We start from the raw sequence: 14460 nt of genomic DNA, 5'->3' as shown, positions 1-14460 counted from the left end.
GCTGAGATCAGCAATTTCATCATCTTTCCAGGTCCTCGTTGGGCTCCTGTTCTTTTGGTGCTCATCTGGAGGGAAGCCTTACACTGCTATCTGCTACATGTTTTTTTGAAGAGCATCAAGCTTTTTATTATACATAGGCATATAGTTGCATTGTTGCAATATCTCTCAGCTTGACCATAACTTCTTCTATTTGATTCTAAGCATCAGTCCTCTCGTTACTTCATCTGTTTTACTCTGCCAGACATCTTTTATTTCGAAGCTATATTTAGCTATTGGGTCAGAAAGTTTCAAAACCTTTCTTTGCGTCTATTTTTGACACAGCAGACACAATCACCAATTAACACAAATCACAACAACATTTTCCACAGAGCACAAAGATAGACATAAGGCGCTGAAATGGTGTCCATGCCCTTCCAAATTCGAAGCTATATTTAGCTATTGGGTCAGAAAGTTTCAAAACCTTTCTTTGCGTCTATTTTTGACACAGCAGACACAATCACCAATTAACACAAATCACAACAACATTTTCCACAGAGCACAAAGATAGACATAAGGCGCTGAAATGGTGTCCATGCCCTTCCAAATGCACCCGGACAGCGGCCCGAAGAGCTGGGATGCGCTGGGACATTGTCACCCCTGGGCCCAGTTGTGTGAGACGTGACACTCAACCCACAAGCTTTAGTCTATCTGGGAGAAAGAAACGATGGGTTTAATCTACTTGCGATAGAAAAGCACTTTGGATTGCACTACTCTGTTCTACACTGGGCTTCAAAGGCATCAGAAATACTAAAATGGTATCATTAAAAAACCATGTGGGTCAAAAATCATAAAAAGGGAGTTAGCAACAACTCCACTCACAAAAGACTCAAGAAAACAAAAGCTGGGCTAGAAAATATTTGCACAGTTGTGTCACTTGTTGCTCTTGTCTTTTACAACTTTTCCATTTCTCTCCTGTGCTCTTCTGTATTGTGGAAAGACTGAAGCAAAACTGAGCAACATCAGGGGAAAAAACCAGCAGCTGGCTGCAGCTCCAAGGCTTCAGAAGCTTAAGAATGGCTCTGGAGCTCCTGGACACCTCACACGCTTCAGCCGGGCACAAAAGCACCTCTCCTTTCCCAGGCGGCATGGCAGCACACAAGGAGTCAAATCAGAGTTCCTCCTGGTTTCCTAGGCTTGCCCTGCATTGTTTATCCAGAACCTGCTCCAAGTGTGGTGAGTGACAGGAGACAGATCAAGTGTGCTTCTGGATCATAGGTTTCCTCTCCAATGTTCCTCTCGGGGCACAGCTTTGAAGTGCCAAGCTGCAGCTGGGAGCACACCTGATGTCCCCCAGGCCTCTCCTCTGCGCAGGAAAGTTGTCCTCAACCAAGGAAGAACAGGGATGGGGCTTGGAGCCACCTGGGATAGTGGAAGGCATCCCTGCCCACGTGTCACCATCACATGAGGGAGAGATGGCTCTGCCTCCGTTCCGGGGCCAAGGAGGGCATGGCATGGCAACAGAGGGATTGTATTCAACACCACGCATTGGACTGCCCAAAAAGTGTGCGGAAGAGAGAGAGAAATTTGCTAGTTTTACTAATTCATTACATTTTCTCTTCAGTATTGTAATCTTAAATTATTCTTCTTATTCTTCGTCTTCTTCTTCTTGCTACTCTTCTTTTTTTTACTATGCTTCTTTGCTTCTGCTAAGTATTTTAAAATTCTTATCCATTTTCCTATCCCTTTTACCTATTACTCTTCTTCTAATATCAATTTCTAAATTCCTTTTCCTATTCCTATTATTCTTCTTCCTTTAAGTCTTTCTAAATTCTTATTACTATTATTCTGTTTATCATTCAATAAGCCTTCTCCGCCTTGTCTTAGTCGTTGTCTTCTTCCTCTTTGTCGTCTTTCTCTTTGTTTCCTTCATCTTCTTTCTCTTCATCTTCTTCTTCTTTTCCTTCATCTTTCCCCCTCTGTTTCACTCCTCTGGCCGTGGCGTCAGGCAGGGACAGAGGAACAGGCCCCGCAGCCCCAGCAGTGCCCGCCTGAAGCGGGAGGGACGTTTCCTAAAGGGAGCCGGCTGCCCGTGGCAGGACTGGGCTCCCAGCTGGGTTGGCCAGGGGCTCTGTGGGACAGGCACCCGGCTCTCTCTCCCTGCCTCTGGCTTCGTGAAGGGAAGAGAAGCCCCATGTCCCACAGGGACTTGGCCTTTCTGGGGCATGAGCAAGGCACGGAGCGGCCCTGGGCTGTGCAAATCCGGTTCCTGCTCCTCAACCCAGGCCTCACGGCTGGCTGCGCTGCCCAGGGCACCAGGAATTGGCCACACGGATGGGCCTGGGAGTCGTGGGCAGCGGCTCCAGGAGCCGCGGGAGCCCGGGGACCAGGGGTGTCCCTCAGGGCTGTGCCGGGCACCGGGGCTCGTCCCTGCCTTCAGCAGTGACACCCGGGGGCACCGAGCACGGCCTGGGCGCCTTTGGCGGGCACGGGAAGCCGAGCGGGGCAGGGGCAGCAGGCAAGGACGGGGCCGAGCACGGGCACCTGGCCGGGCTGCAGAAGCGGCACCACGAGAGCCTCCTGCGCTGCCACAAGGCCGGGGCCCGGCTGCTGCCCCTGGCCGGGGCCGCTGCCTGAGGCAGCCACTCCTGCAGCTCTGGCCTGGCCTCTGCGGCGCCACGGGCACAGAGGCCGGGCCGGGGCTCGCTCCCTGCTGCCCGCAGGGCGCTGCCGAGGGCTCCCCGCCCGCCGGGGCCGGGGCCGAGCGCTGAGGGAGCGGCGCCGCCATTGCTGCCGCCCTCAGGGGCTCTGAGGGGAGCGCGGCTCCCGCCAGCCCCGCTCCGCCCACACGAGCCACACCAACATGGAGCATGAGATAAAATTTCCATCGCTAAACCCAATTTCATTTTTATATCTTTTACTGTAAAGAAAGTTAGCAAGCAGCGCTGGGTGGCCAGGGAGTCACTGCTCTACTCATGGCACACATCACTTACAAGTTTGGCAAAGTATAGATACTGCTTTTAGGCCTACAAAGCATTTTCCAATGTGTTTATTTAGTCTGAACCAGCAAAATCAATAAGCTGAGATCAGCAATTTCATCATCTATCCAGGTGATTGTTGGCTTCCTGTCCTTTTTGTGGTTTTCTGGAGGGACGCCTTGGACTGGTATCTGCTACCTGATTTTGTTAAGTGCAGCATTCTTTTTATTATAAAGAAGCAGTTAGTTGCTTTGTTGCAATATCTGTTAGCTTGACCATAACTTCTTCTATTTTATTCTAAGCATCAGTCCTCTTGTTACTTCATCTGCTTTACTGTTCTAGACATCTTTTATTTCAATGCTTTATTTAGCTATTGGGTCAGAAGTGCCAAGCTGCAGCTGGGACCACACCTGGTCTCCTGCAGGCCTCTCCTTTGGGCTGGATCCCAGCGGGACAGCTCCACCATGAACAATTGCTTTTCCTATTTCAGGAGTGTCCTTTGGTGTGGAAAAGACAGAAAGGGGAATTCCTGCCTTCCCCTCTCTCAGGGCTGCAGAAGTCCTCAAATTTCCCTGCTGCTCGTCTCACAGGGAGGAACACTGGAATAGAGACTCTCTGCTGTTGGGTATTTGGCACGGGAGGCGGTGGACACTTGCCTGTCCCTGTGGACAGGAGAAATGGGTGAACACCCAGTCCCAAATACTCATGTGGGATTTGTCATCCTTCAGTGATTCTTATTTGGTTTTGGAAAGCAGAGAGATTAATTGGTTGTCCCCAGTTAAGGGGTAAATGAGTATATTGCTTTCAGTACCACTTCTTTTAAAATAATCTCTATGTTCTTGGCTTTTTTGACCGTGTTTGCATTTCTTATTCCCCCCTGCTCTCTGTCCTACTTTTAGTTTCCTCTCTCTGTCTGATTCCGTCTTATTTGAGGGATATATTTGATACCCTCTGAGTGAGGGTATAAATCAAATAGAAAGTCTCTGCAGAGGGATTACAGGATGGGCAACTTGTTCCTTTCATGAGGCTTTGTTTCCCATTATCCACTTGGGCCAATCTCCTCATTCCATATTTTGCCTTTGGAAGATCTGTTTTCCTACCAGAAAGATACTTACTGAAAAGGGATGCTTATCTTATACCAAACACAATTTTATCACTTCTTAACCGAGGCCAGACACCCCAAATCTGAAAGCCATGGAGGGGGTGGAACTGGATGATTTTTAAGTCACTCCCAACCTAAACCATTCCATCATTCCATGGAAAGAACTGGAGCACTTTACAGCACAAATTAATTTGTACTGACTTTTCCCAGGTTCATTTCAGGGTTCATGTCCCACTCCATCTTTTCTTCAATCTCCTTTGCTTGGACAACAGCAGGAGCCAGAGCCCTCAGGTGCCACCTGGTGCCATCCCAGTGACTCCAGGATGAGGAATAAATGGCAGGACTGGGAAGAAGGAAGCACCCACCCACATTTGCCAGAGGGAATGGAGGCAAAAAGAAAGGAAATTGCTTTCCCAAGACTGCCTGGGAAGCCTGGCAGGACTTCTTGCAGTGGCTGTACCCATCCTGCCTGGCTTCCTGCTCCTACCTAAAGCTTTGACTGCATCCATGCCTTGGCTCCAGCACCTTTGGAAAAGCTTCCCATGGGATGTGTTCCTATCCTGCCTTTCGTTGTTGCTGCTCCTGCTGGTGTGCTTTGTGTATGAAAAGGTTTTTTTCCAGCCTCTTTCTCTTCCCAACGAGTTCAGTTGCAACCACAAATCCAGCAAAGGTCAGAATTTCACGACCAGACTGCATCAGAGAAGAAAAGCCTTGTTCAAAAGCAGGGTGTGTGCCTGGTATTTGCATGGTCACCATGCAAATGATTCCAAATTTCCAGGATGGATTCAAAGCCATGCCGCAGCCAAGGGGAAAAAAAAGGAAAGAAAAGGAAGAATAATGGATAAATAGAATTGTGTTTAATAATTTAATAATCCTTTCAAAAATGATGTGAATATTTAAGCCTGCTGATGGGGCAGGTGCTTCCCTGAATTACTTTTGGGGAGGTGAAGGCCACACTGTCTCACATCTGAGCAACATCTTGAGCAGAAGGGAGCTCCTGCTCCGCTACAGCGACAATAATCTAGTTTTAATTTGCTCTCCATCCCACTAATTGCATGTGTAGGAATCTCTTCCAGCTCCCTGAGGAGCCCTGCAAAGCCCTTTGCCTTGTCCTCCCTCTCCCGCTCCTATCCTGGGGCAGCTTCAGCCCCAAAATCTCAGGGGACCCCTCTGTGTACAGGAGGCTGAAAGAATATTTAAGCCTGCTGATGGGGCAGGTGCTTCCCTGAATTACTTTTGGGGAGGTGAAGGCCACACTGTCTCACATCCGAGCAACATCTTGAGCAGAAGGGAGCTCCTGCTCCGCTACAGCGACAATAATCTGGTTTTAATTTGCTCTCCATCCCACTAATTGCATGTGTAGGAATCTCTTCCAGCTCCCTGAGGAGCCCTGCAAAGCCCTTTGCCTTTTCCTCCCTCTCCCGCTCCTATCCTGGGGCAGCTTCAGCCCCAAAATCTCAGGGGACCCCTCTGTGTACAGGAGGCTGAAATTCGGATTTCCCTTCATCCCCAGTTTGATCCAGGCTTTAATAGACTTCCCTGATTCCTAGAATGAGGATTTCTTGTCCTAAAGAAACTTGAGGGGGGTCTGATGGTAGAAGGAAAATCCAACAGGTGTTTCCAGCCATCCATCGGGGGAATACCCAACCTCTGCAATCCCCTGCGTTATTCCTCGGATCAGCAGGGGTCACAGGCTGGATGCTGAACCTGACAGTGGAGGTGCTCCAGCAGGATCCAGACCTGGAAAGTATCCAGAGCTGTTGGAACGCTGGCTGCTGAGAATTCCAGACTTTCTGTGCTGCCAGGCACTGACCCCCAAAGAGAACACGGCATTGACCTGAGGCCCTGGAGAAGGCTTCCAAAATGGAATGACAGAACTGGGATTGTGGGTGTGCAGTTTGAATAGAAGTGTGTGATAGATAATAAAATAAAAAAGGTTTTAGGGTGGAGGCTGGTCCTTCTTCTTCACCTTCTTCTCCATGGGTTTGGGTGGAATTGTGGAATTGGAGAGAAAAGTCTGCATTGCGGACTTTGAGTGATTAGTTATTGGGTTAAAAGTGAAAATAATTTAGGTGTCATTTCTTAATTGGACAGTTTAGCCTTAAAAGACCTTGATGAGAAAGATAGTTAGCCATTTTTGGACCTTGTTAGTAGAACAGTGCAGAACTCACAGTTTGTGAGACTGTAACATAGACAAGAAAAATAAACATTTGAGTCTGAGCACGAACTATAATCTCAAGTGCCTTCATTCCTGACCCGACAGAAGAAAAACTAAGCCAAGAACCAGCACAAAAGCTGTGAAAGGTTTGGATCTACACTGTAACTCAACCCTGCTGATGAGAAAAAACAGTTTATGTGTGCCCTTGCAGTTGTGTTGCTGGGATCTCAGCAAAACACAACGTGGCTCTTGGATTTAGTCAGAGCTTTAAGAGACTTAATCCAGCAGTGGGGAATCCTGCCTAACTCTTCTTCCCTCAAGTGCTGCCTGGGTCACTGAGCTTCAAAAGCTGGCTGTCCATCCGTGTGGCATCTCCAAACATTGCAACCACACCTTGGCCTTCTTTTGTGCAAGGACCTGCCTGGAAGAATCCTGGGTACCCTGACCACAGCCAGGAAATACCCACTGCTAAATACAACTTCGTTTTTAAGTATCCCCTAGGATCTGTAGAGCTCCTGCTTAAGTCTAATTCAGGATCTGCTTTGTTGGTCTGGGCTTTGTTTTAGCTTCACCCAAATTCTAGGTTTGCAAGTTTTACCAAAGGTGTTAAACTCGTGCTGGAGTGTTTTGTTGAGCTGTAAAACTTTGTGTAGAGCCCAGCCTAGAGAAGAGAAGCCTCTGGGGTGACCTCAGAGCAGCCTAAAGGGGCTGTAGGGGAGCTGGAGAAGGACTTTCCATAGGGAGAGCAAGGGGGAATGGCATGAATTGGAAAGAGAGCAGGTTTGGGTTGGATTTTGGGAAGAAATTCTTTCTGTCAGGGTGGTGAGGCCTGGCACAGGTTGTTCAGAGATATTATAAATTCCCCATCCCTGGAAGTGTCCAAGACCAGGAAGGATGGGGCTTGGAGCAGGGTGGGATACTGGAAGGTGTCCTTGCCCATAGCACGGAGCTGGAATTAGGTGATCTTTAAGATCCTTTCCATCCCAAACCATTCTCTGATACTTCAGTGGATTTCAAATTCTTCAATTAAGTTCTTTTTAAACCAGTTTTCTCCATGTCAGGGTGAGGAGGCAAAGTGGGAGGTGATGGCTGGAGAGTCACTGCCATTCCTCACAGGGGTGTTGATCCTAAACGACTTTGTGAAAAACAGTTTGCTCCTTAGAAATGTTAAACATTTCATAATAGGATTAAAAAGGACAATATTTCTAGCACTGGGATGCTTTTGATGAACGACCAAAGAGCACCAAAAAACTTTAAATCATGTTTTCTCTATACAGTTACATTGCTGGGGGTACATGCATATTCATTAGCTTATACATGATTTAAATATTCCTGAGTTTTTGATGTTGCAGGGGCTTTTTGTGTTTCAGTTTCCCATCCTGACTTATCTGTATGAGATCAAGTCAATAAATTTTATTCCTTCCTGTGGTTTCATCCTCGTTGTTTCACACATTTCTAATAAGAGGAGTTAACGAGCTCTTCCCCAGTCTCCAGTGTCTTGTGTCACTGTTATCACTTGGAGAGTTCAGTCAGTGGATGGCTTTGCACTGTTCCTTTAGTTACAAAAAACCTCTTAGCATCTTCTGTTTTGCTAAGGTCTAGAGTACAATTCATTCATCACACCACTATTTCTATAAGTGATACAGAAATATCATATTTATTACACTACTATATGAGCTATACAGTACATATTTAAGATGATGGATTACATTATATTAATTATACTATATTAATTATATTATATTATATTATATGTGGATGGCTTTGCACTGTTCCTTTAGTTACAAAAAACCTCTTAGCATCTTATGTTTTGCTAAGGTCTAGAGTACAATTCATTCATCACACCACTATTTCTATAAGTGATACAGAAATATCATATTTATTACACTACTATATGAGCTATACAGTACATATTTAAGATGATGGATTGCATTATATTAATTATACTATATTAATGATATTAATGATATTAATGATATTGTATTATATTATATTATATTATATTATATTATATTATATTATATTATATTATATTATGTTATGTTATGTTTATTATATAATAGTATCTTTCTTATATTATCATTATATTTATTATATTATAGTATATTTATTATATTATATTATGTTATATTTATTCTATAATAATATCTTTCTTATATTATCATGATATTTCTTATATTATAGTATATTTATTATATTATATTAACAAACAGCTAAAAATGTTTAATTTGTACCATATCTAAATACTTATGATCAATAATAAAATGCAAAAGATAATCCATAAATGCAAAAGCCACTTATGGCTTTTTTTGTTAAAATTTATGACCATTATCTGGTCATTTTGATCAACCTCCCATGGGATGAACAGAAGGAAGGACAGGGCACAGATGTTTTGCAGCTGTGGTGGGGGACTCAGGGAAGGAGGAGCAGCAGCTGCTGCCCCTGGAAGAGGGAATGTGCCCTGGGATAGGGCACAGTGCCAGGGCAGGGCTTTGCACACAACTTGCAATGTCCAACCCAAATTTATCAATTCTTTATTTCCTTTCTCTTTGTTTTTTAACTGCCTCCCCTGCTTTTCTCCGGGGTCTGTTGTGTGGGAATTGTTTTGTGGCTCTCAGATTCTGGTGTCCTTGCTGACTGTGAAGTTTAAGGGTTAATAATAATAATAATAATGAAATAATAATTAAATAATCATGTTGGATTTACTGGTCTTTCCATGGCATGTCACTACCACAGAATCACAGAATATCTGGGTTGGAATGGATCTCAAAGATCATCCAGCTCTACCCCTGAGAAAGTAATTGGAAAACTAAATCCTAAGAAATGCACCATATTTTAGGAAATAAATGTTACGTCTTAAGGAAATCATCAAAAATACAAATTCTTTGCTCAGTCAGGCACATGCTTAGAAGCTCTGACCAGCATTTCCAAGAATAATTCTAAAATTTAGAAATTGAAATTTAAATTGGTAGCATTGCAGTTTGGAAAGGTCAAATTCCTAAAATTTAGCAAGGAAGGGGAGAGACAGGTGGTAGCAAGAAAGGAAAACAGTATATTAATGTAACACTCAATGTATTTATTGTACTTAATGGAATTTTACTTAATACTTAATGTAACTTCTCAGGAGTCATTGCTGAAACAGTACCATCCAAACCTGAACAGTTTCTTTTCTCTCACCTTGAATAACTGAATTAATGCATTTCCCTTGAGGTTTGTTTTTTTTTTTCCAGCTGCTGTATTTTACTTCCCATGGGTATTTTGATTTTGTTTGTTCCTCGGTTTGCTGCCACTGGACTAAAATTCCTCAAGTCCAATCACCTTTTCCAAGCAAACACCCAGCTCCTTACATGGAACTCCAGCCCTGTATAAATGTGACACCCAGCCTCTCGTAAAAACCATAAAAATGTCCCAAAAATGCTTTTTTCCCCCCTAAATCCACATAGTAGTGTAATATAGCATAGATAGAGACCGTAGCATAATAGAGACTGTGAAATGTTGAAGTGCGTTTTCATGACACTAGCTCAGAAAAAGGTGCAAAATAATTAGGTGACTTCCCAGATTTGGGGACTATCTTCTCTGAAAGACAAGGCAACAGAAACAGAAATCAAAGTGCTGAAAAAATAAGAATTTATTGACCCTCGTTATCAGGGAGTGAAAACACTACAGGATGGCACCAGAAGAAGAAATAAAATATTTTAGTTTCATCCACAAGATGGCATGAAGACAAGTCAAAAGTTAAAACCAAACAAAAGAGCATCGAAACTCAAAGGAATGTTTGAATATGTATGAACTCGTATGAATATGCATGTACCCTTGTAATGTAACAGTAAATTTAATATATATATAAAATATATAAAAAGATAAAATTATATATAAATATATAAAATATTTAAAATTTATTAAAATGTAAAAATATTTTAAAAATAAAACATAGTTTATGTTAAACTTGTACTTTTGGCAAATAGCCAAGCACCCAGGGCTGGATCACTTAATAAACTTTTATAAAAATTTTAAATTGTGAGCCGTGTTTCTCACATCCCCGTGCATCCCCGGTGTTTCCCGGGGTTCTCCCGGTATTTCCCGGGGCTCTCCCGGTGCATCCCGGAGCTCTCCCGGTGCATCCCGGGGTTCTCCCGGTATTTCCCGGGGCTCTCCCGGTGCATCCCGGAGCTCTCCCGGTGTTTCCCGGAGCTCTCCCGGTGCATCCCGGGGTTCTCCCGGTGTTTCCCGGGGCTCTCCCGGTGCATCCCGGAGCTCTCCCGGTGCATCCCGGAGCTCTCCCGGTGCATCCCGGGGTTCTCCCGGTGTTTCCCGGGGTTCTCCCGGTGCATCCCGGGGCTCTCCCGGTGCATCCCGGTGTTTCCCGGGGCGGAGCTGCCGTCCCCTTTCTCGTCGCTAGAGGGCGCTCAGCGCCCCTGGCGGCCCGCCGGGCTGTACCATCTCCCTATGGGGGGGGAGGCAGGTGACGCGCTGCGGGCTGTGGCACGACGCGACAGAGGCTGACACCGGGAGAAAGGTGACAGCGACAGCGCGCGACAACGACAGCGGGTGACAACGCCGGCGGGCTCGGCTTGTAGAGACAGCTGGAACCCTCCCGCACCGCAATGCCTCGGCGCTCCCCGCGCGGCGCTCGGTGGTGCGGCCCCGCTGCGGGCCTGGCGGCGCGGGCGGGGGCGGCGGCATTCCATAGGGCCGGGCTTCCATAGGGCCGGGCTTCCATAGGGCACATTTCCATAGGGCCGGCTCTCCGTAGGGCTGGCTTTCCATAGGGCACATTTCCATAGGGCCGGCTCTCCGTAGGGCCGGGCTTCCATAGGGCTGGCTTTCCATAGGGCACATTTCCATAGGGCCGGCTCTCCGTAGGGCCGGGCTTCCATAGGGCTGGCTCTCCGTAGGGCGCGTTTCCATAGGGACTGCGGGAGCCGCTCCCGCACGTCGCCGCCGTTCGCGGGCGGTGCGCGGCCCGGCGCAGGTAGGCGGTGGCGGGGAAGGGACGGGAGGGAGCGGAGGGGACCCGGCTGAGGGGGCAGCGCTGCCTCAGGGCGGAACGCCGGGCTCGCCCAGCCCTGCCCTGCTCAGCTGGAGCCGTGCCGCAGGAGGGCTCGGGACTGCTCCAGGCACGGACACCCGCGGCATTCCCGGGAATGGGCACGGCCCCGGGAGCTCCGGGAGCCTTTGGGCAGCGCTGCCAGGGACGCCCAGGGTGGGGTTGTGGGGCGTCTGGGTGATGCTGGTGGATCTTCCCCAGCTCGGCATATTCCATGGTTCTCCCGCCGCCTCCATGGGAAGAAGCTCTTCTCAGGTTGAGGTGGAATTTCCTGTTCTAATTTATGGCCGTCGCTCCTTGTCCTGAGCGCTGAAAAGAGCCTGGCAGCATCAGCGGTGGAAGGTGATGAATGATTGTTTACATCGGGGTTTGCTAAGGAAGTTTGTGACCTGGGATTTGGGTTATGTGCCTAAAGGTCACTGGCAAGTGGCTTTTGTATGGTTTTTCATTATTTTATGTTATTACTTATTTTCCTGCCTTTAGGTCCAAGCACAAACATGATCTATTTATCTTATTTCGATTGTTGGATTTTATCTAGCTTTGCTGACATCTGGCAGCTGGGGTGCAGGAATATCAACCCACACTGAATCATCACTTCCATCCCTGCTTTCCTGGGTGGAAATCAACCCTTTGCCTGTCTTTTCACTTCAGAAATCCAGATTAAATGCCTTGAGAGCTGATGTGTCCTGTCAGCAAAGCAGCTGCCTGATTCTGAGTGACCCAGACAAATCTCTTCCCCATGGAAGTGGCAGCAGCCCTGACTTGGCAGAGAGCTGCTGGAAAAACTTCCCAGCTCCTCGGGAGTGGAAACAATCCCATGATTAAGATCCTTAGATGAGATGAGGGAAATAGAGTTCCATTTCTTGCCCAGTGTTTGTATCAGATTACTCCTAATTTTTGCTGACAGTATCTTGCAGCTTTTCCACTTTGTTGGCTTTTATGGGAGGATTGACTTTCTTTTTTCCCCTTGGAACAAGCAGAGCTGGATCCCAGATAAATGAAATGTTATTCTGTGATTTCCCTCTCTGTTCTGTGAGCAGCACTGCAAACATCCTGATAAAAACAGAATTAAATCCTCTTTGTAGCCAAACAAACCAGCCCGATCTGGCCCTGATGACATTGTGTGATAATTTTATTTTTCCATGGAGGTGGATCTGGCTTGGCTGGCACAGAGTGATTTTATTGGCAATGCCTCAATCCTGCTCAGGGGAGTGCAAAGGTGCCTTAAACCTGCACTTAAAATCTTTTCTGGTTTTTCATTTCTTCCAGCATTTTTCTGGTTTTGAGAGTTTCTTACCAAATCCCATCTATTGATGGAGTTAAAGTTGTTTATTACAACATATTTAATGTTTTAAAGGAGCTGGAGGATGGCTTGGGTTTATTTTTGTGTCCTAAACAGCAGGAGACTGAATGCAGATGTCCTTCAGAAATGTAAAATATTTTGTTCCAGAGCTGTGATTTCTTTTCTGTATCAATGATGCAGCAGGGATTGACCTAAACCTAAGCATATTTAAACTATTCTAGAAGAATGTTTTGATGTTTTCTAACAGAACTGGGGTCAAAGGTATTAAAGGAGAAAAGGAAGGATTTCTGAAGTAGGGAAAATCCAACCATGCTTGGATTCCATTGTTCTAAACCAGCTATATTTGAATTTTTAACCTAAAGACTTTGCAAACACAAGAAAATCAAGTCTGGACAGCTGATCTTGAAATATAAAAATATTTTTAAAACGGTTTGTTGAAATACAGGAAGATCATAATGCATGGCTTGGCATTTTGGCCCGACACCTTGGAGTTCACTTGAGCATTGCTGCTGCCAAGTGGAGCTGCAGAGCTCTGAGAGCTCCTCGTGCTGAGGGCTGAGAGCCCTTGGGCAGAATTCCCCTGGGAGCTGTGTTTGCACAGGGAATATTCCCCATTCCATGCCCCAGCTGACCTCGCAGAGCACAGGGATGAGTTATAAAGGCAATTCCCAACTCCCTGGAGGGAAACTTTGGGATCCTCCCCTTTGTTATTGTGTGTGAAATGGCAAAACACCTTCCAGAAATAGGAAAAAGTGACTGAAAGTCTTTTGGGAAAGTCAGTGGGGAGTCAAAATTATTTTGGGAATTATTTTTAACTCTGTGTTGAAATTTTGACCTGTTTATTGTGCTGCCAGTGCTTCTCCATATTTATGATCTCAGGTGTGGCAGAACTGAACTTTGGGTGATTTTTGTAACTCTTTGCATGTCTGGGTTTTCCAGGAGGCTCCACCTTGCTATGAGCAGCCAAGATGGATCCAGAAGAGCAGGATCTACTTGGGGATTACAGATACAGGAATTATTCTTCAGCAATTGAGAAAGCTTTGAGGAACTTTGAATCATCCAGTGAATGGGCAGATCTGATCTCTTCCCTTGGCAAGCTCAATAAGGTACAGAGGGGAATTTTTATCATTTATTTGTGATATTTGTATTGCTATGAACTTTTCTGGCACTTCCAGCACTTGAAAAAATTGAAAATTCATTCAAGAAAAACAATGGAAGGAGCAAGTCAGTATTTTCTTACATAAATGTGAGAAATTCTGGTGAATTTCTCACATTTATATAAAAGAGCTTTCCTGCAAAAGTATTTCCTGTCTTTATTCTGCTAATTTAATTTAATTTATTTAATTTTAATTAATTTAATTTTTGCATCGAAGAAACCCTCACTCTAGAGCAGCCAAAAAGCTTTTCTAGAAAAGAGGAAATGACAAGTTTTAGAATATTTTCTGAGCCAAAGCTTTTATTTAAAGGTCACATTTCCTTGGCTGTGCCCTCCCCTTGGATTTGGGAAAATTTGGTGGTTTTTGTATGACCATGGAGAGAGACAGAAATATTGTTTTGGAGCAGGAGTTCCACATTTCTGCCTTCAGTTTTTCATCATGATTCTGGCTCTCATCAAGAGCCAGAGGCCTTCAAAATGCTTTTTTCCAAAGGGAAAATATGAAATAATTAGAGTGAGAGGAAGACTTTGATATTTTATCTTGACCTAGATAAACACTGAGCACCTACCTGAGCTCTCATTCAGGTACAGAATTGCCAAAATCTGAGGCAGCAGAGCAGAAACCAAAGGAAAAGCTCTCAGCTGATCCAGAGCCCATCTGCTGGGGGGTTTGAGGGATTTAATCTTTTTAGGAGCTTAAGAACTGGTGGAGCAAATCCTCCCCAGTGTTCATCTCTGTC

At 45.5% G+C, this 14460-nt stretch overlaps 1 protein-coding gene across 3 annotated transcripts in view; it reads left to right on the top strand.

Moving 5' to 3' along the window:
* The first annotated feature begins 10642 nt into the window (after positions 1-10642).
* DOP1B (DOP1 leucine zipper like protein B) overlaps positions 10643-14460 on the top strand; it is a 49242-nt gene continuing 45424 nt past the window's right edge. Inside the window, exons 1-2 of one of the 3 annotated variants that reach the window (XM_039729411.1) lie at positions 10643-10730; positions 13504-13670. In XM_039729411.1, the coding sequence (XP_039585345.1) occupies positions 13533-13670 (138 nt within the window). In that variant the 5' untranslated portion in view covers positions 10643-10730; positions 13504-13532. Of the gene's footprint in view, positions 10731-11088; positions 11187-13503; positions 13671-14460 lie in introns of those variants that run through there. The other 2 variants (XM_039729410.1, XM_039729412.1) reach the window with 2 other exon arrangements.

The sequence above is a fragment of the Passer montanus genome, unplaced genomic scaffold (assembly GCF_014805655.1).
Source record: "Passer montanus isolate IOZ18808 unplaced genomic scaffold, ASM1480565v1 scaffold69, whole genome shotgun sequence".
Lineage (NCBI taxonomy): Eukaryota > Metazoa > Chordata > Aves > Passeriformes > Passeridae > Passer > Passer montanus.
Note: the sequence above shows the minus strand (reverse complement) of the source record. Positions and strands in the feature narration are given on the sequence as shown.